A 25,993-nucleotide genomic window follows, 5' to 3' on the forward strand; every position below is an offset into this window, starting at 1 on the left:
TTAATATTTGATTCTAAACTAAACCCCGCCTTCTTCACTGTGAGGTCAGCAGGTGTTCGCTCTTACGCTGCTCTCCTTCAGGCCCATGGCGGAGAGGTGGCCGTCGTTTCTGTGCGGGCAGATGGGCAGCAGTGCTGGGGGCTGTTTCAGGGATGATGTCACTTCCTTTGAGTCGTGGCTCCATGTCTCCAGGCTCTACGATTAAAAAGTCAGGTTAGAGGTGGAGCAGAGGTGAGAACAGCGAGCCGTCAGCGAGTCTGACAGTCAGACGGTTACCGCCTCCATCAGGTCCACGGACGCTACCGGTCTGCTCGTGCTCAGAGATCTGGGGGAGGAGGAGCACAGAGGGGCGGAGCTCCCGTGGCGCATGCACACGCTTTGACTGCCGGAGGCGCAGCTGGACTCGTCCTTTGAGGTAGAGAGACTGTCAGCCTGCAGGACGACATGTCAGCATTACTACCAGCACGCCACTGACCTCTGACCTCACAGACAGTGCCAGGCAGGTGGTGACCTTTGCAGGGATGCTGCAGGGGAGGCCGCAGCTCTTGGATGCCGGTGCCGAGGTGGAGGCGACGTAGGAGCTGTGGAGGCGCAGGACCTGCAGGTATCCCTCCTTCTCCACTTTTCTCTTCAGGGTGGAGTTCCAGTGGTTCTTGATGGAGTTGTCCGTCCTGAGAACACAGAGAGGTCAGCGGGTAACCACACACGAGCACCGCCCACCCGCCCCCACCGGTTCCCGTGCCTGCCGGGCAGCAGCTTGGAGATGTCGGCCCAGCGGTTTCCCAGCAGCCTGTGCGCCTGGCAGATGACGCGGTCCTCGTCCAGCGTCCAGCTGCTCTTCTTCACTGTCGGGTTTAGGTGGTTGTGCCAGCGCTCGCGGCACTGCTTCCCATTCCGGGTGTGCAGGTGTTTGGCGACCAGCGACCAGCGTTTCACGCCGTACTTCTGCACCAGCTCTCTGACCTGCACAGGAAGTGACATCGGAGCATGAGCGATGACGGATGCGACGAGGGTCTGACTCTAAGGGGGGCTCATGTGACGGTCCTCACCCTGTGATCCTCCTCCTTCGTCCACGGACCTTTGACCAGGTCTGGATTCTTTATCTGATGCCACCGCCGCTGACACTCCACTGGTGACCTTTGACCCTGAGGCAGACACAGAAGGTGGCGTATGTTCAAACTGCAGAGCCACGAGGCGCTTCCTCACCTTCACTGTAACGGTCTGTGAACTACTCTCTCACCCCGGTCATGGCTGTGGTCACAGGTCGTTTAACCGGAGTGACCCTGAAATCAAACTACTCACTCTGAAATGAAGGGAAACTGAAGACCAGCAGTTTGCTCCGAGGTCGTTCACCAGCCGCTGCAGCTTCTCGTCCTGAGGAGGGAGAGCAGTAGCTCGGTAACGCCTCCACACTGGGCCATATCATACTGTTCACAGTAACACCGGTGTAATGTCGGGCAACGATAGGAAAATGAAAGATGGCGGCAGAATATGGGTAAAACGCGCATGCGCAGTGCCTTTGTTTTCATACGCACACGGCGGCGACGCAGAATGAGAAGAGCGAAAGCGGATCGTTGAATGAAACGAGCGGGCCGTCGTTATTACCGTGTTGTTTGGAAAATACGGCGCACTTAAAATCAATCCTTTGATTTGTCTGAAAGTCGACAGAGCCCCTTATAATCCCGTGTGCCTCATGTATGAACTCTGGTTGTGTTTACTGACCTCGAAACGATTTTATGTGCACGGCGCTCGAAAATGTTTCAGTACGACTTTGCTAAGCTACGAAGCCGCACTGCTTGATGGATTGTGGGAGCATTACGGCTATCGTAGGCGGAGCCTCGCGGAGTGATACGTACTGTGCTTTAACATAATGTTACCGTATTGTGTGTGTTTAACCTCTTTTTAAGTTTTGTGGATGTTATACATGGTTATGCTGAGGATACGTCGGCCAGTTTCCACTGGAAATGCCTTTTAGTTAAACTGTCAGCACGAATTTGCATTTGCACTGTTACATGTTTATATTTATTTTAATGCACATAAAAAACAGCTGCTTGTTGAAGTGAAAATACATTGATGGGTTTTTCACTAATAAACTTGTGGAGTTGTAAAGCATTTTGTCTCGTGTCAATTATATCGTTATCGCAAATTTTCAAATGTATATCGTGATAAATATTTTTGGCCATATCGCCTTGCCCTACGTCCGAGCATGCTCAGTCAAAGTGTGCGACGTCGGTCTGAGCCAATCGGCTGCACCGTTGCGTTTGATAAACAATGACCAAAGCCCGAGCTTTCACAGCTCACCCGCTAACACGCGTGTGAGGTTAAAGCTGGATTTACACCAGGACAAGTCAAACACGCGGAAGCGGGACATCAAACCCCGAGTCAGCTGTGAGCGCGAGCAGAGAAGCTTCACCGTGGCAACGGGTAAATAAAGAGCAGAGCCTCCACTTTAATCACATGACGGCGTGTCAGTGCTGACCGTCATGATCGTCTTTAACGGGACAAAACATTTGATCGATTTTGGTACAGGCACAGTTTACTGATGGTTATCAGTTGCCCGTAGCAACAGACTGGATCTGCCCTCCAGTCGGTTTTTATAAGAAAGGTGCGGTTTATGACCATTTCATTTTGTCTAGCTTCTCTGCTTAGGCTGGTGCCTGACATTCACCAAGAGGGTGGAGAGCCCCACGTACCCGGGACTCTCCACCCTTTGGTTGTAGATCCAGATGCGATGAGGAGTCCGAGACAACAGCGAGCAGCTTAGGTCACACAGTCTGTTACCATGGTAACACCCACCACTTCATCTTAGAGTTGTTAGCTAACCCTGTTTCCTGGAGTACGTCCCCCAGTTTGACTCAGAGCTTTAGATTCCTGTGCCTTCATAATAAAAGTGTGCAGCTGGAGGGCTTTTACTGTGAAAGAACACAGGATGTGCACAGAGTGTTGCATCGTGTGTTACCTCGTCTTTTGTCCAGGTAGGCTTCTGTAGAGCGGCTCTGGAGAATCGACCCCCCGGGCCGTTACGTGCCCAACAGCTGGAACGACCCTTCATACTGACACAGAACACACATGCAGCCAATCAGCACGCAGCTCTCTGCATAACACTTCAAGTGAATTAAAATCAGTAAACTTCTCTACAGTGTGACCTGCTGCCCCCTGCTGGTGGGAACTGGGGAGAGACAATGACAAATGTACCAAAATAAAAGCAGCTGCAATGTCAGGTGACGTGCAAGAGCCCACTGGACACAGGAAGTGTTTTAAATAGGTGAGGTCAGACGCCAGTGGGGACAGAACGCACTGTGGCCGATGAAGGGGGCGGGTCCTGGAAGCGTCAAGCCGATAAAACGCATCACGGTGACATCACATCAGACACAGACACGAAATCTGCGCATGCTCGCCAGGACACGTTATCAAGTACACCTGCTCAACTGCTCCTCAGCGCAAATATAGAAAGCCAATCACAGGGCAGCAGCTTAGGGATGAAGAGGAGCTGCCGAGGCTTAAACTGAGCACCAGAGTGATGAAGAAGAGTGACGTCAGCTAACGTGGCAGAGGTCAGAGGTCAGAGGAGTCTGATTCTCTGACCTGACCCTGCAGGAGCAGAACCAGGTCTGCCCCCTACAGGCAACACAGGAGTGCTGTTCAGTTATCGATCGTTCGATGGGACGATCGATAACTGAATCTGTGGAAACAGCCAGTGTGTGTGTGTGTGTGTGTGTGTACTCTCACCAGCACCTGCTGCTCCTGTTGCTCATCTCTGCTGCTCAGAGGGAAACACGAAGACCTGCGCGCGCGCACACACACACACGCGCACACACGCACACACACACACACACAGTTTCATTTCAGATACAGTAACAAAAGACAAGTTAATGCTAGTAAATCTCCACCTCAGTATTCAGTCTTTAATATTTGTGAACTTCATTAATTCTAATAAACTGAATCAGACTCGATTCTTCTCGGTGTTCACTTTTCTGTCTTTTTCTTTTTTTAATGTCAATGTCTTTTTTTGATTAAATTAAAAAGAGACTGTAGTTTGATGGTTTTCCTTTGAATACCTGCAGACTGATGTGTTCAAACGCTTTCAGCGCTGCCTGTTGACTGTTCCCTTAAATGATTCAGAGCTCTCTCCCACAGATTTCCGCAGACTTGAATTAGCAGATTTTAATTAAAATTCATTTAAAATTAGACTCTTTCAAAGTAAAAGCCTCACGGGGCTGGCCGTTGGTGGCGGTTAGGCTAGTAGCGTTAGCAATGGGCTAACCCGAGAGCCGCGGGATGGAGACTTCAAACCGCGTTAAAGTGTCAGAGAAACTTTAACTTTAACTCGGTGCCTCTCTGGGCCCTCTGTCCCGTACAGCAGCGGTCCAGTCTGAGACGGTTTTCCCTTTAACTAGTCAAAAAAAACAAAACAAAACGTTTTTCTGTTAACTTACCGGCAACAATTGGAAGGAGAATCACGTGAGAGTACTGGAAGTCTCGTTCTGTGATTGGGGAGGCCTCGATGACGTAATATCGCGGTTTAATTTTTTTTAATGTACCCCTTGTTCCTCTCTCCTGCATGCAAATGCATTCATTTTTAATTTTATTTTGTTGTCCTTTTTCTTCATTTCACGTATTTATTTTTGCTGGTTTTTTTGTTTTCTCTGTGATCCGTCTGTTTTATTATTTTCTTGTACGGATACAGTCAGAATTACAACAATCAGCATGATAACAACAAGCTGAAATTTAAATAATATTACCAAAGAAGTGAAATCTCCAAACTGAATCTAACTCATTTTGAAATGTAATCTGGTTTCTTTTGTTTTGTTGTCCCGCTGACTGTTCAAGGTTTGTTTTTTTTACATGATGCTATAAAAACACCCATCTTCACTCTGACCACGCCTCTCTACAGGTGGATGCTGGATGTCATTAAAGGTGAAGATGACAGCTCAGTAGTGGCAAGTTACATCTCTAAGGCTACGTTCACACTGCAGGTCTTAATGCTCAATTCCGATTTTTTTGTCAGCTTGTTCACACTACAAATAAAATGCGACAGCAAACGCTCTCTAGTGTGAACGCTCAAGCGCCCGCATGCGCAAAAGAAGATGTCACACACAACGCGCTCTGTTTAGACCCAGAGCAACAGTATTGTTTGACTGATGGCCCTTAATATAAAGACTTCGGACTTCACGTTTCCCAATTTTTGCTTTAAGTTATTTTGTTATTTACATAATAATGTAAATAACCTAATAATGATCCTTATTGCTGTTTAAGAGAGGAGCGGTGCTTCAAAGGATAGCTGCAGATTTCTGTCAGAATCTGCAGATTATACAGTACAAATAAAATGTTTACGTTGTCTTCCCAACAGTTTCACTGACATCCACACTGGATGGCCAGGAAGCGTTCGCGATGTCTTCTCTGGCGCTGATAATTGGCTTCAGTCTTGTGTCGGTGACGTAAAAGGCGGATTTAATGCGACTTGACCGTTCAAACAGCAGTCGCTTTCTGAAACATCGGATATGTATCGGATTCAGTACCACATACGAAAGTGACCCAGATCGGATTTGAAAATATCGGATTTGCGCCGTTCACACTGTCACACCAGGATCGGATATGGGTCGCATAGGGTCAAAAAAATCGGATTTGATGCGCTTTCGCCTGCAGTGTGAACGTAGCCTAACAGCAACAAGACGATCCTTCATTAGAGACAGAAACTTTCACCTGACACCTGAGAGATTACAAGGGCTGTGTCCCTGAGACCGCACGCTTGAAGTACACATTTTGAGTGCGGTTACGTCACCGCCACGCGATCCCAATTCGAAGTGTGCTTCAGATGCGCCGTCGATTTCCCCAAATATCAAGCGTGGTCCGGTGCACGCTTCGTGGTCCCATATATCCCACAATTCATAGCGCGGCGGTGGGTGTGGAGAATTTTGCCGCAAAATACGGCAGAAGGGAGCAGCCGAAGAGGTTTTTTTATTTTTCCCCCCAAACTTTATTGAAATCATAAAGCGAACAGTCAGTCATTCCAGTTCAGTTTGTACAGTAGACATACAAGGAAAATAAGAGTAACAATATACAGCACAATGAAATAAGAAGGATAAATAAATACAGGATAAAAAAGAAAAAAGGGGGAATGTGACAGACTTCATAACAACTTTGTACTTGAAAGTTGTGACAGCTCATTCCTTAAACATTTCTGAATGAATTTCAATCAATGATAAACCTTTTTCATTGGAAGTTAATTTAAGAGAGTTTAAGTAATATTGAATTTCAATCAAAAACAAATTAAATGATGGGGTTGGGGGTTTTGAAATTTACATTTATGTATATGCGTAGTGCGCGTACTTCAAGCGTGCAGACCCTGAATTGGGACACACCCAGGGAGTCTGATAAAGGCATATCCACCCTGAGCCTAACTTCACCTTTGACCCCACAGGTGTATTTTGCTTTCCCGGGACTGTAAATCTGTGTCTGAGGTGTCTTTGGCTAGGTCTGAATATCTGAAGTAGCTTTTCAGATTCACAAACTGTGAAGTTCTTATTCATCTAAGAATAAAACATCAAAAACTGCTCCTTGTGCTAGCTACAGCTAGCTGTTTATTTTCCAGACCTCCCGTTTACATTCCTGGGCGCCCCCTGTGGGTAGCTTCTTTAATAGCGACTATCATTACACAAACCCCTGCTGGTTCTTTTGTTGTGTCTCTTTGTATAATGACAACAATTCAACAAAACTGAGTCCGATTGAACTAAAGATAGTTGCTGCTAGCGACACTCTGAGGTCATTCACATGCTTCAGCACATCCGTGATGGCAGCAACGGAGGTTTTATTCTTGTTTATGTAGTTTAAAAACGACTTTTTCCGTTTACAGCGTTCAGAAAATGGTAGCCCAATTTGGAACAATAGATATATACTGATGAACAGAAAATCTATTTTTATTCAAGATTGGTTATCAAAAGGTGTTTGGGCAATTGCCCATTTTGTAGATGAGGAAGGACATGTTCTAGGACATCAAGATTTTTGCCAAAAGTTTAATATCCAATGTTCTAAAAGTTAATTTAATCGGGTTATAAAATCCATTCCATTGTCACTTAAAAACATAGTTGTAAATGATATAATATATTCTGACATCTCCCCCAAGTTAAGGCAATTATATATAGATGGTATTCGATTTTGTGATGTTAAATGCAATAATAAGTTTCTTAGATCTTCACTAAGGAGTCTTTATTCTCCAAATTTACTTAGACGTAATTACATATTAAAAGATTTCCAAAGGGAAGAAATCGAAAGAATAAGAACTGATTATATCGCCTTCCCTATCCCTCCTAAAGGGAAAGAAGTCCAATTTAAAATCTTGAATAAAATTTACCCGACAAATAGACTCCTTGGTGCTAGATTCAAAATAGAAACGGGTAATTGTGTATTTTGTGAAACAGAAGAGGAGGATTTGGACCATCTATTCTTTTGGTGCAATTTTATACAAATATTTTGGTTGGATTTTCATACCTGGCTTTATCCAGTGGGATTCAAATTACCCCATTTACCTTAAATATGATAATGTTTGGAGTGTTTTTGAAAGAAAAGAAAGCTAATTATGGTGTTAATGTGTTATTAGTCCTGTGCAAGCAGTTTATACATAAATGTCGTTTTTTAAAGACCAAACCAACACTAGCTTACTGGAAAAACGATTTAAACCTGTTGGTTAAATCTTTGACCTTAGTTAAAAAGAAAAAGGCTGCTTTTTTGTTTCCTTTGTGGAAGATTTTGATTTAGTGAGTTAATAATCTGTTAAATTATGTGACCCCATCTTTATATTTTCTTTTTACTATGTATGAAAGTTGCTAATATGTAAGGAATGTTTATTCTCTGAATCTGTAATATATGGTGCATTTTGTTTGTATGTTAATATTACTAATAAAAAAAAAAGCGTTCAGAAAATGGCCGAAGGTAAAACTCAGTATCCCAGAATCCTTTGCGCGTTACGAAAATTTCCCGGCATGCCGTTCAGCAGAATCCGAGAAGAAGACGGAGCGTCATGATGGAGTCTGGTGGAGGTTGAAGCAAGCAAACGTGCTTCGATCCGAACTGAGTGCAGTCCGAGACGCTCGTGCTCCTGAGGAGAACCACTTCACGAAGCCCCGCGGCGCTCCTTGAGCGCGCGCTAGTTACCTACCTACCTGCTGCGGAGACTGTCGGTGAGTTCATGAGCGCAGTGGCGCCTTGTTGTTCCGCTCCGAGCCGCCATTTAACCCCGTCCTGCAGGCGTCCGCGCGCACCTGGCACACCTGCGCGGGCTAGGCTCACCTCACCGTCTTAATCCCACCTGTATCCGCGCCGAGGCTCACGAGTCCCACGGAGCGTTTTCCCGGAGGCGCGTGCTAACGGTTAGCACCCGCTAGCACTATTAGCCGAGTTAGCCGCGTTAGCCCAGCTGCAGCCGGAACCGCTGTGTTTAAATCCGGGATAACCCCACCCCGAGCCTGCGGCGGGTTTTCACCGCAGGTCAGCGTCAGGTGTTCTGTGAGGTGTCCGCGTTCCTCAGGTGGTTTCGGTGGCTGGCTCTCACTGCAGGAGTCCGTGTGTGCCGACATGTGATACCATCAGCTCCTCCACACTGCGATCGCTTCACAGCGTTCATGGTTAGTAAAGTTTATTTAAACCGCGTTTCTCCTGAACATTTGCAGCTGCTCCTCAAAGTCCACAGCCTGCGGGTAGGATGATGACTCGGGCTGAAATCACTGCAGTGTTCGGCTCCTCCACGGCAGGCAGGAGCGGGTTACCTGTCAGGTGTACTGTTCAGGTTCCTTCATGTAGCAGCAGAAAGGCCAGTTGTAAATGCAGATAAAAACAGGTCAGTGAGAGTGTATATGCTCACCTGCTGTGTAAACATGCGTCTGATTCATTTATAAATATTAAATGAACTACCTGCATATACAGTCAGCATTGTTTGCTCTAACTTTTAAAGTTACAATAGTGGACTACAGATGGCGTAGAGTAGCTGTGAGGGTGGTGCAGGAGGCTCTGTGGACTGGTGTGTTTGAGATCTGTGGGGAGAGTACGTGTTACAGGCAGGAGCAGACCTCAGAGGAGCTTCATGGATGTAGTGAAGGAGGACGTGCAGAGGGTTGGTGTGATGGAGGAGGACCCTGAGATAGGAGGAGATGGAGGCAGATGATCTGTTGTGGAGAAGCCGAGGGGAGCAGTTGGATGATGATGATCTGTGACTCCAGGATATCTCCATTATTTTACAGCACAGTTTAGTCTTAGAACCTGGGACTGATGTGCTTACAGAGGGATCAAAGCCTGCATCCAGCCTGGCCAACGTCCGGCTCTTATCACAGTTGGACTGTTTTGGCCTCCAGCAGGTATGAGAATGAGACGAGGAGTCAGCACAGAGAATGATGTGATTGGCTGTGGATGAGCAGGTTCAACTGAGGGGGACAAACACTTTGGCTGCGTCCACACTGGTGCCAACATGAGTGCAAATTTGACAGTGGTGACCATTGAAATCACTGCTGTTGGTGCGAAGTGGGCGGGCCATGAAAAACTCATGGGACAGAAGCAACTACCAATGAGAGCACAGGATACTGCTGATAAAAACGTTAGACCGTAACCTAGGCAACCAAAGTCTGGGGTTTTCTGGAAGCTGCCGTCTGTCATTCGCAGCGAGCGAGCGATCCCGGTCCGAGGGCTTCTGAGAGCTTCGCAGCTGGATGAGGCCGAATGCTCCGGGGAGTTTTCCCGGGATTCTGTGACCTTAGTTTCCCTGAACTTCCTGTTTCCTGTGAGCATTTCAGCAGCTCTGCTTTGACTGTGGCACGCGCAGCTTGGCAGGGGTTAACGTAGGGCTGCTCGATTATGGCAAAAATGATAATCACGATTATTTTCACTGAAATTGAGATCTCGATTATTTGACGATATTTATTTAACCCTTTAAGACCTACTATAGAACCAAGTCCGCCAGAGCTTATATTATTTTTTTACATGTTGTAGTGCCATTGGTGGGAGCATTTCAAGTTGCTATACAACTGTTACAGCCCATATTTTAATAATATGTCTGCATTAAGTCCATAGTAACTACATTAATTGCAAAAAAGTGCAATAAACTACAAAAAAAATTGAAAATCGTTTTTGGGTTTTTTTTACATATATTTCTACTTTGAGAAATTTAAGAGGTTTATCCCTCAAAACTTTAAATACAAAAAAGTTGCAAAAAATAGTTTACAACAACAGGAAATTTATTTTGAGTGTCTTCATAGTTTTATTTTGGAGATACATTAATTTTTATACACTGCAGGAAAAACAAAAAACAATCCTATGATGCAAATTTGCAAAGGAAACAGCAGGTGCATCAAAATAAACTATTTCCAGCAGTGCAATTTGAGTTCTAAGCATCCCAGAAACTATTCAGAAAAGTCAAACATGACTTATAAAAACACCAGTATAGGCTTTTAAGGCCTACAAGTAAAAAAACTACAATTTCCGCGAAAATGACGTCGCTTCCGGTTTCGGCCAGGAAATGGCGGACATGCAATAGTTCGCGCTGACGTCTGTTTCACTGTGGGAAGTGTTACGAACAGCTGATCGGATCGGCAAAGCGTGTTTCTGGAATATTATGTTTTTGTTCCTGCAAGAGCTTTTTATGCAATTTTTGCAAAGCTTTATGTGGAAGGAAACCGTGACCGAGGACAAGCTGATGGCATAAGATGTAAGTACAACTCCTCCGGTTTCATATGCAAAACAAATTATTGCGCTAGCTTACACGGTTCAGGTTCTACAGGGATTTAAAAATAGTTACACAAAACGGAGCGTGCTGCTCTGACCGGCTTTAAAGGGTTAACAATGACTTTAAAAAATAATATAAAATAGTGTGCAACACCACTGAAGTTTTTTTTACCTCTCTTTTCCAAATAACTTCTGCTTAGCTTTCCGAGCTTCCCTCGGGTCCTCTTAATCAGCGGTCTCCAACCTTTTTTGCGCCACGGACCGGTTTATGCCCGACAATATTTTCACGGACCGGCCTTTAAGGTGTCGCGGATAAATGAGGGAGGGGCTAATAATCGGCTCCGTCATTTTTAATGATCGTTGAAAGCCCAGATCGTAATCGTGATTAAAATTCGATTAATTGAGCAGCCCTAGGTTAACGGTCTTCTTCTGTGTTTTTGAGTCTGGGCGCTAGCCTTACTGTGACGTTGTCTGTTTGTTAAAATGTTAATGTGGCGCTGGTGTGATCGTACAGACGGCTCAGAGGCTGCCGTAAAGACGTGGACGTGAAGCACGCTGCAGGCACGCTGTGATGCTGTTACTGTTGCAGTCTGGTGACATGTGAGGACGTCAGGTGAACATGTCTGTCTGTGGCCTGTCTATCAGACTGCGGGTGGGCGTCACTCTGAGGTTAGCTGAATGTGGGCCAGTTCAAACACCTGACCTTCGCAGGTGTTGCACGTCTGACAGGAACTATGACGCGTTGGCGCCCTGCTGTTGTTGCTGCTGTAATAAGCACAGTTCAGGGGTCGGGGCTGAGGTTTGAGCTGTGGTCCACCTTCTCTGGTGTTTCACACGATTACTGGAGAAACTGAGGCAGGTTGTTTTTGTCCATGTCTAAAATAATGACGTTTATGTTGGTGACATCACCTGGTAACAGCACGAAGGCGTGTCTTAATCCAGGACAGACATAGATTAAGACCTCGCGGCGCCGGCGCTCGCGGTGTCCTGCGTTTGTCTGTTTTGAAGGTTAAATTCAGTTGTTTTTTTGCTGTAAAATTCTTTTTGAAGTTCATTTTTTGTTTCGTTCTCACGAGCCCCTCCAACTTTTGAAAAGCTGGTCCCGGTGACTCTTATTTGGGGGAGGAGCTTAAAGTGTTTGCGTCTTCCTGGCGCTACAACAGGAACAGACTGTTTGCTCCTCCCTTGCGAAAACGAGCTAACCGCAGTCTCTCTGCCCTCCGTCTGCAGGTTAACCGGTCGCCATGGCGACGGACGTGGGCTCACCGCAGCGCTTCTTCCATATGCCGCGTTTCCAGCACCAGGCGCCGCGGCAGGTGTTCTACAAGAGGCCGGACTTCGCCCAGCAGCAGGCCATGCAGCAGCTCACCTTTGATGGCAAGCGCATGAGGAAGGCCGTGAACCGCAAGACCATCGACTATAACCCGTCCGTCATCAGATACCTGGAGGTGCACACCTGTAAAGCTAATGCTAAGCACGCCGTGTAGCATGTGATCGGGTTTCAGGCGTCACGCTGTCTTTTCTTTCTCTGCAGAACCGTTTGTGGCAGCGAGACCACCGAGACTTCAGGGCCATCCAGCCCGACGCAGGATTCTACAACGACGTGAGTCTGCCAGCAGGGGGCGTGGCAGCCCCGACCCTCTGTTACACCCAGCACACGTGTCATACAGGAGCTCCCGCCCACAGCACACGCCTGCTGTGCAGCACGAGTTTGTTTTCACCTGATACGAGTCTGAAATTTCTCGCTCTCGTCTCGCCCGCAGCTCGTTCCTCCCATTGGCATGTTGAGTAACCCGATGAACGCCGTCACCACCAAGTTCGTGCGAACCTCCACCAACAAAGTCAAGTGTCCCGTGTTCGTCATCAGGGTGAGCCGCATCACTTCCTGCTCACCTGTTTGTGGCATAGGGATGTGTGTTGTGGCCGTTTGAGGCGTGACTGTTTGTGCTTCCTGTCTGTCTCCAGTGGACTCCCGAGGGCCGCCGCCTGGTGACCGGAGCCTCCAGCGGGGAGTTTACTCTGTGGAACGGACTCACCTTCAACTTCGAGACCATTTTACAGGTAACCAGCCGTCCCACTGTCCTTCCCAGTTAAGACTGGTTTGGACAGGAGGGTCTGAATCACACCTTTAAGTCTCAGCAGGCTTCACTCGTCCCTAACGCCCCCCCTCTCCGTCCTCCCCCTGCAGGCACACGATAGTCCGGTCCGGGCCATGACCTGGTCTCACAACGACATGTGGATGCTGACGGCCGACCACGGCGGCTACGTGAAGTACTGGCAGTCCAACATGAACAACGTGAAGATGTTCCAGGCTCACAAGGAGGCGATTAGAGAAGCCAGGTTTATACCCAATCTCCCATTCTCTGTAGTTCTGGCCAGTCTGTGCTGCACGCTGTCGGCCACACGGGGGCGCCACCTCCGCTCTCGCCACATTTTGTGTTTGTTGTGGTCGAGTAATGACAGATGTAAGCGTGTGCTGTTGCAACACTGCAGTGATCTGTTGTTCATATTCTACCTGCTGTGGCAAATGAGCTGTTATCTGTGTACACAAATAAAGTGATCACATTGATTATCTGCTCCGGGCGCGCCCCGTGCTGTCGGTGGAGAGGAGATCAATAAAGGCTCCAATAAAGTTTGAGGAGGGATCAATAAAGTAAACTGTAGCTGTTTAAATAAAGGTTTGAACTCAAAGTCTGCACCTTAAACACAGGGATCCTACGTTTCCCATAATGCAGCTGGGCAGTCGTCCTTCCAGTTTGTTACATCATCAGGGTACAAATGACGTCACACAGCAGGACCGTTTGGTTCTGGTTAGTCAGGCTGAGGGAGAGGCTGGGACCAGCAAGCTAAACTTTGACCCCCAGCAGGAACACCTGTACAGAGTGATGTCATCAGGTGTGCCACTCCTGAGTCCTCTGCAGGTGTTCCTGTTACTCTGTCCACCGTCTATGTTGACAATACCAGGAACATTTGGCCAAAGAGCTTTGTCCTTTTAGAGTCAGGGCAGGACTACGTTACCCACAATCCACTGGTTTCTCCAGCAGTGCAGTTGTAGAACTGTAGTTATTAGTCCGAGGCAAGTCCACAAGGAAGCTTAGCCTAGCTTAGCTCAGCGGCTAAATAAAACACGAACTTGTACGTGCGAGGGACACCATGCTCATTTAGCCTCCTTGGAGACCGGCTCAGATTGGGTCCAGTTCCTTCAGCCTGTCTGTGATTCTGTCAGTGATTCTGAGTTGATGTTATTGATTGGTCTGTTTACATTTCCAGCTGCACATTAAAAACAGCGACGTCATCCTGAAACGTTGATTCTGTTCATCTGTACATTTTCAGTTGCAGAAACGTTTCATCATCATCAGGTGACTTCTTCAGTATCAGCTGACTGCAGGTTTCATGATCAGTGATATGTTCGTTGGTCAATGGTGAGGTTAATTTGCATATTAACGATCATGAAGGTGACCTCACCGCCCATTGCTAGTCAGAGGGGCGAGTGTCAGTCATTGTGCAGATGTGCTGTTTATAAGGAAATCTGCAGTCAGCCGACACTCGATGACCACGCCGACATGCGTCTGCACTGAAAGCGTCCAATGAACAGAATCAACTTTCCTTACCTGGAAGATTGAGCATGCATCAAGACACGATGATGTCACAGCGTTTGATTGGTTATGTTTAAATTAGAGTTTTACACAGCAGAGGATGATTGGTCCGTTGCTCACTCAAACTAAACAATGTTCACCTCAGGACAGCTGTTGTTAAGTCTTATTCACCACCTCATTGCACCACCGTAAATGTGTTTAAATGTGGTTCACACGGGGTTTACAACTGAACAACCACCTGCTGCTGACTCGCTTCAGCCTTTGTTGTTCCTCGTGTTCATGCTAAGCTAGGCTGAGCTCCAGCCTCACAAATGAGCTGAAAAAAACTAGAAACTGCTAGCCTAGCTTAGCACAGGAACTGGGCCCATGGGTAAAATGTGTCTGAGGTCATGTGGAGTTCAGACGGTTTAAACATGATGAGAGTGACCTCTCTAAACTTCAGCAGAGACTTTAAATGGTGCCAAAACCAAAGCGAGTCAAACATAAATGATGTTTTTAGTCTTCAGAGCTCAGCTTAAGTTCTTCTCCTATTTGTGAGGCCGACAAACTGCTCGTCCTCTGCGCTGAAGCGAAGGCGTTACCTGCTCTCCGATTGGCTCTGCTAAACAGTCGTTTGTGCAGAATTCAGGTTTATTTATAGAGCACATAATTTCAACAGCAGTCGCCCTGAGGTCTTACAAGTCCAACCTGAATGCCCCGCCCCTCCACCCCCTCACCAGCTGTTGGTTATGAGACGAAGCACTTTAGTATTTCATAATGTAATTTTATTCTTCACAGATTAAATCTTCTGTCAAAGCTCCTCTTTAACTCTGTCTTAATAACCTCGGAGCCTTGCAGCCTGCTCATTATACGCGGGAGTGGGCGGGGCAGGTGGTGGACATCGTAACCATGGCTCCCTGTGCAGTTTAGGACGATTGTGGCATACGTGCGCTCGTGTATTTCATGCGCTTTATTCTCGTGACCATCAGCTGATCCCAGTTCCTGCCACCTGAGCAGCTGCTGTGCACCGCCTGCAGACCAGCTCGCTGTGTCTGGTCCCACCTGAAGCTCCTTAACCTTCAAGTTACAGCCGAGTCTCTGAGTGGGCTGCTGTCCAGGAGTTTCTAATCATATATTAATGTTAATGTGGAAATGCAGCCAGTGTGATCAGGAAGGACAGTCAAGTGGAAAAAAGAATTCCAGAACATAAAGTGTTACGCACGGAGAGAGGCAGCAGGGTATTTTTATTTTTAAGCTCCACCTGTCACATGTAATCGATGTGCAAACGTACAGTGCTCATCTTCAGAGCTCCGACACACAGAAAGAAGACCGAGGCCCTCTGCTGGGCACTGATGGTACTGCAGGAGGGTCACGGGGTCATCTATGATGAAACTCTAAGCTGGAGGGTGAAGTTGAGCGTGAATGGTCAAAGATTAAAGTGAGTGATACAGATTTGTGCAGCGAGGTTGTTTCAGTCTGAGGATGGCCGACGGTGGTGACTCAGCCGGGTCAGGGTGCTGAGACGTCTGAGCGGGACGTCAGATGGACGTGTGTCTGGTTTTAGGTCACTCTCGCTGTCTGCGGTGCGTTTGCTGATGTCGCCATAGGTTTGAAATCCTCCGTCGGCGTGTCATCAACTGAACGCCCACCTTTTATAAAGCCTTCCTTCACCTGCTGCTGCGATCATGTGCCATACCTGTGGTGGCAGTGATGCCGGTGACCTGGACTTGGTCCAGAAACCTCCGTTCCTGGTTTAACTGTTGAGCCATGTTTCAGGAGGAGCAGGTCCTGGTCCTGGATCGGCCTCACATAAGGTCGAGGCTCACTTCTTAAATCTGAAGTCAGGTGTCTTCATCGTCCCGGCGCACTCGTGTTTAACCCAGACGTGTTTCAGAAACGCTTTTCACCAACAGGAACGCGTGGACCCGAGCTCACAGATTTATCACGTTCAACCTGAAGCAGCACTTTACAGGAACGACGAGCTCCGTGAGCCGAGTGTGATGTCAGGGCTGCTGCGGGTGCACTCGGCTGGTCTGGGTTCTCTGCATGAGCGTTTCAGAGCTGTAACAAAGTTCCCACGCGTAGGACTAATGGAGGTTATCTTATCCAAATACCAACAATGGAGGCAGAATAGAATAGACTAGAATGGCCCTTTATTGTTGTTGTACAATGACGTTATGTGTGCTCCACTGTGCAGGAGCAAAGTAGACGGCAGGAACAGTGGAGGTCAAAGTGCTGGCAGAACAGACTTGGTGTGAATAGTCTGTGTGTGGGAGTGGGCTGAGTGATGAGGGTCACAGCTCAGATGGGGGGGGGGGATTCTGCCTAAACAGTCAGGATGGCCCAGGGGAAGAAGCTGTTAGTGAGTGTGGAGGTGTGGGATCTGATTGACCTGAGGCTCCAACCACAGGGCAGCAGGTCAAACGGGTAGTGGGCGGGGTCTCCTGTGATGGCCCTGGTTTACCTGAGACAGGAGGATCTGGGGATGGCCTCCAGGGGAGGTGTAAATGAGCGTCTGTGCAGCCTTCCTGTTCTCAGTCGTGGCCCCCGAGGACCAAACACCAGGCAGGAGGAGAGCATGCCGAGGAGCAGGCCAGCAGCAGCTCCTGGTCCAGGTTATTCTTCCTCAGGACACAGAGGACGTGCAGCTGCTGCTGGGCCTTCTTTACCAGGGCGATGGTGTCGTGGGTCCAGGTGAGCTCAGCGGAGACGTGGGTGCCCAGAAACTTGAAGATGGAGGCAGATCACCCACTGATCCCTGATCACTGTCCAGGCTCAGCTGTGTCCTCCACGCCTGAGCCCTGTGCAGTGTCACTCAGCATCCAGCAGGTGGAGCTGTTTGAGCTCCTCAGAGGAGGAGGAGCAGTTCAGCCTGTAAAACCTGCAGATGAAGAGTAACTGAGTACTGTTACTCCAGTACAGTACTTGGATAAGAAACCTCAGATATCCAGATGTGGTGATGTTTGTGTCCAGGCTCGTCAGCAGCAGTGAGGCGTTCAGGTTCAGTCGTAGACTTTTGGGTCCTGAGCGAACTGAGACAAACGCGTCAGTGAGCTCGTGCTTCAGTCTGTTTTATTAAAAGAAGGAAATGATTGGCTCATAAGGAGGCTGCAGAAAGCAGCTCAGACTCAAACGTGGATGAGTAGGTTTGCACAAAAACAGCTGGTCGTGGACAGATGTGAGGTTGTCATGGTTACAGTAAACAGGATGGATGTTGTTTCACAGGACAGCCGATCAGTCTGTTTCACTGACTCACCTACACGAGGTGCTGGAACCTGCACGTTTAGACTTTCTCCTGAAAATGGTCGATAATATTCTTCACGTGGTCGTCGCGCTCCGTCGTACCCGACAGACGAACCTAAGAGTTCAGGTCTTCCACAGGAGGCGGGAAGAGTTTTTTTTAAACGTTAATTTAAACGTTGACGCGTCTGCTGAAGGTCGTCGCTGACGTCGCTCAGCTCAACACGATGTAAATCAAACAGCTGCCGTGACAACAGGAGTTTAAACGCTACGTTTCTCGTCCAGCTGCGCGTGGCGTCGCTGTAATTAAGCTGTCACTCTCAGCCTCTGTAACCGACCAATCACAGCTCTCCTCTTTTCCTTTATCTGCTCCCAAACTGCTGTTCATTAGACCAGATGCATGATGGGAACAGAAACCGCAAGCAGTGAGTGTTGGGAAGTCACGGCGTGGTTTAGAAAGGATGTGATGTCAGAGTTCAGCGGCACGTTGTTGGGTCGGCGAGCGTGATGTCATTTATTCAGCGTTGCCCAGGTGAGCACGAGGCTGTGGCAGACTCCCCTGTGAGTACTTTTACTGCAGTACACAGAGTACTTCCTGCTGGGTGGTTAATAATCCTGACGTAGAACCAGAAACGCTGAGCGCTGATTGATCAGCTGATTGATCACCTCCACTCTCCTGAGCGCCCACCCCCAGCTCCTCTTCCCACATGAGTCATGTGACCAGTCTCAGGTGACTGTTAGCTGTGGTTCTCAAGTTGAGGTGCGGCGCCCCGCGATGGCTCATGAAGGGTAAAGCTGATGATGAATTGGTTAGAAAATTGTGACCTCTGACCTGAGGGGCTCCTGGATGTTTCTCTGTGTCGCATTATTGATGAGTCTGATCTGTGATTGGTTGCTGGCAGACAGGTTTGTGACTCCTCCCCTCTTCTTTATCTTTAGTTTCTCTCCGACCGATAATAAATTCGCCACCTGCTCAGATGACGGCACGGTGCGGATCTGGGACTTCCTGCGCTGCCACGAAGAGCGAATCCTCAGAGGTAGGAACCGAACAATCAGAGGCCCTTCAGCTCCGCCCCTTGCTGTCATGTAGTCCTCACCCGTGTGTGTGTGTGTCTCAGGTCACGGTGCTGATGTAAAGTGTGTCGACTGGCACCCCACCAAAGGCCTGGTGGTGTCGGGCAGCAAGGACAGCCAGCAGCCAATCAAGTTCTGGGACCCAAAGACGGGACAGAGTCTGGCTACACTGTGAGTCCCCCGCTGACCTCTGACCTCTGAGCCTGATGGTGTGTTTAGGACGCGTAGATGATAAACTGAGGCGTTATCGCTGAAACGAGAACAAAGACTGAAGTCGAAAAAACAACATTAATATAAAATAGGAATTTCTATGAGCACAATCTGACAGGTGTGTCTCTCATCAGCCACGCCCACAAAAACACGGTGATGGAGGTGAAGTGGAACCTGAATGGTAACTGGCTGCTGACAGCGTCACGTGACCACCTGTGCAAGCTGTTTGACATCAGGAACCTGAAGGAGGAGCTACAGGTGTTCAGGGGACACAAGAAGGAGGCCACAGGTGAGGGTGGGCCACGCTTAACCTGCATGTTAACGTCTGGCCCCGCCCCCATTCTCACACTGCTCTCTCTGTTTTTTCAGCGGTGGCGTGGCATCCTGTCCATGAAGGCCTGTTCGCCAGCGGAGGCTCCGACGGGTCGCTGCTCTTCTGGCACGCAGGGTATGACGAGACCAGTGTAGGCCACGCCCACTCGCTCCTGCCATTTTTAATACACTCTCTCTGTTCTCACCAAATTGGATGGTCCCACACATCGCATCCATGTTTAACCTGAGGTATTGAGTATCATTCTGCATGATTGGCCAACAAATCTGTGTGGGCGTGGCCTCAGCAGTTAGAAGTCTATAAAGCAGAAGCAGGTGTGCTCAGGTTACTAAACCGGAGTAATAGCATCACACAGCATCACGACCTTCTGCAAAACAATTGTCTCCGTTGGTGTTGTCAGGGTGGAGAAGGAGGTCGGGGGGATGGAGATGGCTCACGAGGGGATGATCTGGAGTCTGGCCTGGCACCCACTGGGTCACATCCTGTGCTCCGGCTCCAACGACCACACCAGGTACTCGCACACCTCGCCATGGTCTTCATCTTTCTGGCTGCCTCTCCTCCTCCTCCATGTTGGAGTGCAGCTGCTGATGGTTGTCCTGGTTCAGAACCAGCAGGCGGTCCTGGCTCCTCAGCAGAACCAGGACCGCCTGCTGGGGAAACATGGAGGCTGATTCCTAGAGTTGCTCTCTAAAGTCTTCTGTCTTTAACCTTCTCAGCAAGTTCTGGACGAGGAACCGGCCGGGCGATAAGATGAGAGACCGTTACAACCTGAACCTGCTGCCTGGGATGTCGGAGGACGGCGTGGAGTACGGTGAGCCGTGGAGGACAAACGACTGTCGGCGTTTGCAGGTTTTTCTGTCCTCAGCTGATTCCACTGCGCTCTTTTATTTTCAGACGACGTGGAGCCAAACAGCATCGCCGCCATCCCCGGGATGGGCATCCCCGAGCAGCTGAAGGCGGCCATGGAGCAAGAGCAGAGCAGTAAGTCTGACCTCCGTGAACGAGACATTGTTTGTGCTGCTGCAGGAGGAGCCAGACGTTGTTTCAGAATAAACGAGGTTCTGTTTGTAAGTCGTGGTTCGTTTTCCCCGAGCGTTGGCAGTCAGAGGTTCACTCCTCGGACTGCAGATGAGGCTCACGCTCAGGAAACGCCTCACCGCTGACTCAACGTCTCAGAGGACAGAAGCGGCTGAACAGGGAGCACGGGCGCAACTCTCTTCCTCACACAGGTGTGACTCTGTCCACAGGTAAAGAGGCGGATCCTGAGGTGGAGATGTCCATCCCTGGGCTGGACTGGGGCGTGGACGAGGTCATGGGCAAAGACGCTAAGAAGGTCCCTCAGAAGAAAGTCCCGTACGCCAAACCGATCCCTGCGCAGTTCCAACAAGTGAGCAGTCAACTCGCCGCACTTTAAACTCCGCCTCCTGAAGGCGCGGTCGTCGGCACACTGAATGCAAATGTCTCTCTCCTCACAGGCCTGGGCGGAGAACAAAGTGCCGGTGATGCCTCCTTCTGGAGATCTGTCCAAAGACAGGAAGGTGGAGCAGAAAGTGGAGATGAAGAAGAAGACTCAGGCGGAGATCGAGCAGGAGATGGCGGCTCTGCAGTACACCAACCCCATGCTGCTGGAGGTGAGCGCGTCTGCCGCCGCCGGCCGATTGCCCATTCCACTCCGATCGTTAGAGTTCAGCTGTAGCTCAACCTGATTAATCCCACGGAGAAAAAACACCCGCTGCGCCTCGGAAACGTGAAGCGTTAACCGTGTTTCTTTAGCTTTGTTGTGAACGCCGTCACCTTCAACATTTGGTTTTACTCCAGAAGCTGAACAGCGTCTGTTCTTGCCACTGTGGTCCCGTTTCCACGGTGACCCGAAGCCTCCTTTACGCGTCCTCGATCACTAACGTGTCTCAGCTTGTTTTAGGAAAGTGTGAGAATTCCTTTTGTTGCCATGCAAACGCATCGATAGACGATCAGAGCGGCTATGAGACCTTCGTAGGAACACTGAAGCCTTAATGAAACCTCACGTCTGCTTCCTCACCCTGATTGTTTTTTCTCTCTGCAGCAAATGAAGATGGACAGAATGAACCAGATGAACACGGATGGCAACATGGGCCCCCCACAGGGACAGGGCTCGATGCCCCCCTTCCCGGGCCCCGGCGGTCCCGGGGGCTCCATGCCTCCTGGTCAGCAGGGCTGTCCTCCAAACATGCCTCCTCAACAGATGTCCAACACCATGGGCCCCCCAATGGGCCCTGGAGGCATGCAGCCTACATTTATGGGCCCTGGACAGATGGGCCCACCCTCTGGACCCCAGTCTCACCAGGGGCCCCCTCAGAGCATGATGGGGCCACCGGACATGCAGGGGCCCCAAGGTATCCAGAGACATCCCGGCCCCCCAAGAAACATGGGCCCCCAGGGGTCCCATGGTATGGGACCCAGAGGGATGCAGGGGCCCCCTGGTGGCATGATGGGCCCACCCCCTCGAGGAATGGGTCCAAGAGATCCTCAAGGACCCCCACCTCAGGGGGCCATGATGCCACCTCAAGGGAACCTGATGGGCCCCCAGAGTTCTATGCAGGGGGGGATGATGGGGCCCCCACCAAGGACACATGGGAACATGCCCAACAACTATGGCATGGGCAACATGCAGGGGCCCCCAGGAGGGATGCACGGACCTCCAGGAAACATGCAGGGGCCCCCTGGTAACATGCAAGGACCCCATGGAAACATGCAGGGGCCCCCTGTTAACATGCAGGGCCCCCACGGAAACATGCAGGGGCCGCCAGGAAACATGCAGGGACCCCCGTACATGCAGCACCAGGTGAGCTCCTGTAGATGTTTGGCTGGTCCACAATCAGCCCTGTGTGTGACAGACTGACGCTGACTTTATGTGGTCTCTGCAGGGTCAGAACTCGGGGCCCATGATGCATGGGATGGGGCAGCAGGGGCCAAACAACAAAGGTAAAACTGTCCTGAGTCAGATGTGGCTATTCTCAGGGCTCCTGTTCGGGGCTCTGGTGTATTTTGCCTTCTTGAGTCCTAACAGTCACTGTTGACTCCTTTTATTCATCAGACCCTCGAGGGCCACCTCCAAGCCACCACATGGGCCCTCCGGACCGGCAGGGCCCAGGGGCACCAGACCAGGGCTCAGGGTCATACTGGGGAGACAACCAGCAGGGCCGACATGGGTCGCAGGACTTTGACGGAGGCCAGGATTTCCACAGCAGAGAGGAAGGCTGGAGGCCAGGACCAGGATATCAGGGGGGAGGAGGAGGAGGTGGCGGCGGCCACAGGGGGGCAGGACACCGAGGAGGAGGGAGTGCAGGGAACTGGGGACCCGATGAGCGGTTCGGTGGGGAAGGCTTTAGAGGACGGAGAGATGACAGGTGAGTCCCTGATCACAGACTGTAATCAACGATGGTTGTAGGGTCATGCACTGTGCCTGAAGTCCAGCAGGGGGCGTCTCGTGCTCACCTGATCTCTGAGAATCGTTTCCTGATGAGTTTGTTCCAGAACCTCAGAGTGTGGCCTTGGACTGTTTCAGGTACAGAGGAGGCGGCCCAGGCCGGCCTGGCGGTCGAGGTTACCCCGATGACTACGGCGGCCAGGAGGAAGGTTTCGATGGCCCTGAGGAGATGGGTCGAAGCTGGGACTCCGGAGGCCACGGGAGGCCGCCTCGAGGAGGTGTTCCACCCAGAGGAGGAGGTGAGTCTGGTTCTGGCGTGCCCCCTGCTGCTGAGTCCCTCTTACTGCAGGCTCAGGAACGCCAGAATCAGGTCCGAGTCCACACAGTCCAGAAAACCTGCAGCTGAGGCTGAACTCTTATTGTGGCGGTGCCTCTTCCTGTCTGTAGGTCACGATGGTTATCGGGACGGGCAGCAGATGCACGACGGGTCGACTCCGACCGGTCGAGAGCGCCCCTCCTCCATGCAGGGGATGGACATGGCGTCGCTTCCCCCCCGCAAGCGTCCGTGGCAGGATGGCCCAGGAACCGGTGACCCGCGAGATCACGAGTCAGAGCGACCCGACGGAGGTGAGCGACGTGTTTTCAGTTTTGCTCTGCTGTAACACTCTCACCTTTTTAAAAAACAGCTTTTGAGCTGATATTTAAATGTTTTAAAAATGAATCCTCATCCCGCTCTGTGTTGTCGAGCAGGTCGCCCGCAGAGGGAGGATGGCGGTTATGGCCCGTCTGGTCGAGGTGGGCGGGGCGGTTGGGGCCCCGTAGGAGGCCCCAGGAGAGGAGGACCGCCACCCAGAGGAGCACCAAGGGGGGGCCGGAGCCGGTAGTCTTAGAGAAAGAAGAAGAACAAAAGTCCCATGATCCTCCTCTCCTCTGGTCATCCCCCTGCTGGTCCCTGCACAGACTGAGGGCAGGGCTTCCTGCTGGACTAGTGGTCATGTGACAGGCTGAGGCCTGTTCTGGCTCGTGATTGGTGCTGCAGAGACTGTACCGGCGTCTTTTATTCACCTCGTCTGCAGCGTTTGTCCTTTTGTAACAGATTTCTATGTTTGTGTTTTCACTGAGGTGGACAATAAAGATTCACACTTCAAACTCGTCACAGCGACTCCACCTGTGCACGGGGGGCGGCATTTGTCTGTTTTGTTGTGTTTGAATAAAGTTTTTCCTGTGGTGCTCCAGCTCAGTGCTCAGAACTCTAAGAATCTCTGAGGCTTCCCCTGAACATTAGAAACCAGCTGTGAAACTTTATTTAAAAGGATTTTGTTGGGGTGGTTTTGATAGCGCGGTGCGGCCATGCTTGTGTCAGGTGGTACATCGCTGATCTCGTACAGGTGAGCACCTGTTACAGGACGTCAGGTCCTTCCCTGCGTTCAGGGCTGAATCTGGCTCATCATTAATCATAGCTGAACGTTTCATTTCCTGTTTGATATGTAACCTCACTGTGTAATTACTGAATAAAGTTTGTACCCCGGGAGCGTCACCTGACCTTCAGAGAAGCTCATGTGCAGCCGACTGCAGTCTTCACCTGAAGGACGCACAGGTGGACGCAGAGCCTCACCTGAGGGCCGTCACGTTCCTGGAGACACAAATGGACCTTAAAGTCTGTCCTCATCCTGGTTTCACGTGGACTCTTCGGTTTCGGCGAGTCGGTGTAGAACCTCTTAGTGAGTGTAAAAAACCTCCTCGCACGACTTCCTCCAGGAGCAGTGTGGTGATAATCAGAGCTCCACGTCAAACAGCACTGATCATTAAACAGTTTGCAGGTCTCAGACTAAGCTCGTCAGAGTTTAATCTCCTTAAAATTCAGTGGAACCTGCTGTGGTTTAGTTTAAACGTACTAAAGAGACTTGACGCCTCACTTTAACACAGCTGAAGTTTTTTCCCTTCAGGTTCATTAACCAAAGCCTCGCTGCGTTCAGTCGCCTCCTTTGTTTTCTCTGTGATGTCAGTTTCATCATTAGTTTCATAATGTGCTGCTGAAATTTACATTGCCCTCCAACTGAACACTGTGGCTATCAGGCCGTGACCTCTGACCCCTCACACAGGAACTTCCTGTGATGATGCGTTCAAAGACCTCTGCTGAATCTACAGGTGGCTCACGTCACAACATCATCATCTTCACCCCCTGATGTGGTCAGACTACAATGTGCCACATGTTTAGAAAATAAAACATATGAAGCCAGACAGATGTTCAGGTTGTTTTTAATCTCTGTGTCAAACTTAAATCACATTTATTTTAAAAAACACAAAACACCTGCATCAGAGGGAAATTCAGTTTTTAGTCTTTGTTTGGTCCTCAGTTCATCACCAGCAGCCTGGCCCTGCTGCAGGTCAAAGGTCAGGCTTTAGTGTTCTCATGAGTCCTGCAGGTCAAAGTTCAGGGTTCAGTGTTCCTCTGCAGTAAGCCATCAGCAGTCAATAATCAGAGGAAAGTCTTGACGTTAATCCGGACCCTGGACATTCCACAGCAACCCTCCCCCCGGATGCCCGGGTCCCGGTCAGATCGGCATGGTCTTCCCGGTGACGGTCCTCCTGATGGCGGACGCCGCCATGCCCCCCATGAAGCGGATCCCGGCGCTGCCTCCGGGTAGCAGCGACACCAGGCAGCCGGCGATGACGGCGACCTGCAGGGCGGCGCCCAGGGCGGTCAGCACGGTGCTGTGGAGGCTCAGCGCCGCGTACAAGGTACCACCGAGAGCACACAGGTACACGGCGGCTCCGGGGGAGGTAGGGAGGCCAGCGGCCAGCCTGCTGGGCCCGCGGAGCACCGCGGCAGCCGCGATGGCGAACACCGAGCCAAGCGACCAGAGTAGCGCGAACTTGCGGGCGTAGAGCAGCAGCAGCGGGGCATACAGCGCCGACAAACCGAAGCAGAGTGCGGAAAACGACACGCACACGCCGAAGGCCAGCAGCCGCTGGCGGCGGCTCATGCCCGGCAGGCAGGGATCCGGTTCGGCCGACCACGGCCACGACAAGCCGCCGCTTCCGCCCGAGCTCTGTCCGGAAGTGCTGGCGGACCACGGGCTGGACCACCGGCCGAACCAGCTTCCCGGGACGGGCTCCGGGTCGCCCAGGTCCACCGCGGTGCTGGAGCCGGACTGGGAGATGGTCTTTGCGCCGCCGCCTTTGGACTGAGACAGGTACTCCTGGAGCTGTCGGTTCAGGTCTGCCATGACGGCCCGGCTAACAGGCTAACTGCTAGCAAAATACTTTTTCTTCTTCGCTGGTTGCTCTCCGAGTCTCCCTGCAGCTCAGCGAGCCGCGGCCTCCCGGAGGTCAGAAATAGAACTGCACCTGCCCGGAGTTCACCGGCAGAGGGAGACACGTGACGGGCTTTGTGACGTCACCGGATCAAACCGAAGCAAAGGCCGGGAGTCCGAGAGAGAGAGAACG

General features: G+C 50.3%; 3 protein-coding genes across 5 annotated transcripts in view; 1 reads left to right on the forward strand and 2 right to left on the reverse strand.

The window, feature by feature from the left end:
* LOC146647327 (uncharacterized) overlaps positions 1-7,830 on the reverse strand; it is a 12,614-nt gene extending 4,784 nt beyond the window's left edge. The window contains exons 1-9 of one of the 3 annotated variants that reach the window (XM_085388910.1): positions 4,437-5,396; positions 3,730-3,784; positions 2,960-3,053; positions 1,303-1,374; positions 1,050-1,145; positions 743-963; positions 512-671; positions 277-432; positions 67-195 (exon numbers count right to left, since the gene is read on the reverse strand). In XM_085388910.1, the coding sequence (XP_085245036.1) occupies positions 67-195; positions 277-432; positions 512-671; positions 743-963; positions 1,050-1,145; positions 1,303-1,374; positions 2,960-3,053; positions 3,730-3,755 (954 nt within the window). In that variant the 5' untranslated portion in view covers positions 3,756-3,784; positions 4,437-5,396. Of the gene's footprint in view, positions 1-66; positions 196-276; positions 433-511; positions 672-742; positions 964-1,049; positions 1,146-1,302; positions 1,375-2,959; positions 3,054-3,729; positions 5,397-5,703 lie in introns of those variants that run through there. The other 2 variants (XM_085388911.1, XR_014908443.1) reach the window with 2 other exon arrangements.
* Positions 7,831-7,990: 160 nt separating this feature from the next.
* wdr33 (WD repeat domain 33) lies at positions 7,991-23,697 on the forward strand. The gene is made up of 21 exons (XM_085388820.1): positions 7,991-8,177; positions 11,938-12,155; positions 12,242-12,310; positions 12,471-12,575; positions 12,673-12,768; positions 12,896-13,047; positions 18,462-18,559; positions 18,641-18,767; positions 18,941-19,095; positions 19,176-19,254; positions 19,538-19,648; positions 19,854-19,948; positions 20,032-20,118; positions 20,385-20,524; positions 20,613-20,768; positions 21,200-21,958; positions 22,041-22,098; positions 22,211-22,523; positions 22,682-22,842; positions 22,991-23,170; positions 23,294-23,697. The coding sequence occupies exons 2-21, from the start codon at positions 11,952-11,954 to the stop codon at positions 23,425-23,427; spliced, it is 3,279 nt and encodes a 1,092-aa protein (XP_085244946.1). The 5' UTR covers positions 7,991-8,177; positions 11,938-11,951; the 3' UTR covers positions 23,428-23,697.
* A 745-nt stretch (positions 23,698-24,442) lies between these two features.
* On the reverse strand, positions 24,443-25,923 carry sft2d3 (SFT2 domain containing 3). Its single transcript, XM_085388990.1, has one exon. The coding sequence runs from the start codon at positions 25,771-25,773 to the stop codon at positions 25,099-25,101; it is 675 nt and encodes a 224-aa protein (XP_085245116.1). The 5' UTR covers positions 25,774-25,923; the 3' UTR covers positions 24,443-25,098.
* Positions 25,924-25,993: the final 70 nt, after the last annotated feature.

This window comes from Rhamphochromis longiceps, linkage group LG18 (assembly GCF_057381845.1).
Source record: "Rhamphochromis longiceps isolate RC_006_pf linkage group LG18, R_longiceps_female_GT1.1, whole genome shotgun sequence".
In the NCBI taxonomy this organism is placed as follows: Eukaryota; Metazoa; Chordata; class Actinopteri; order Cichliformes; family Cichlidae; genus Rhamphochromis; species Rhamphochromis longiceps.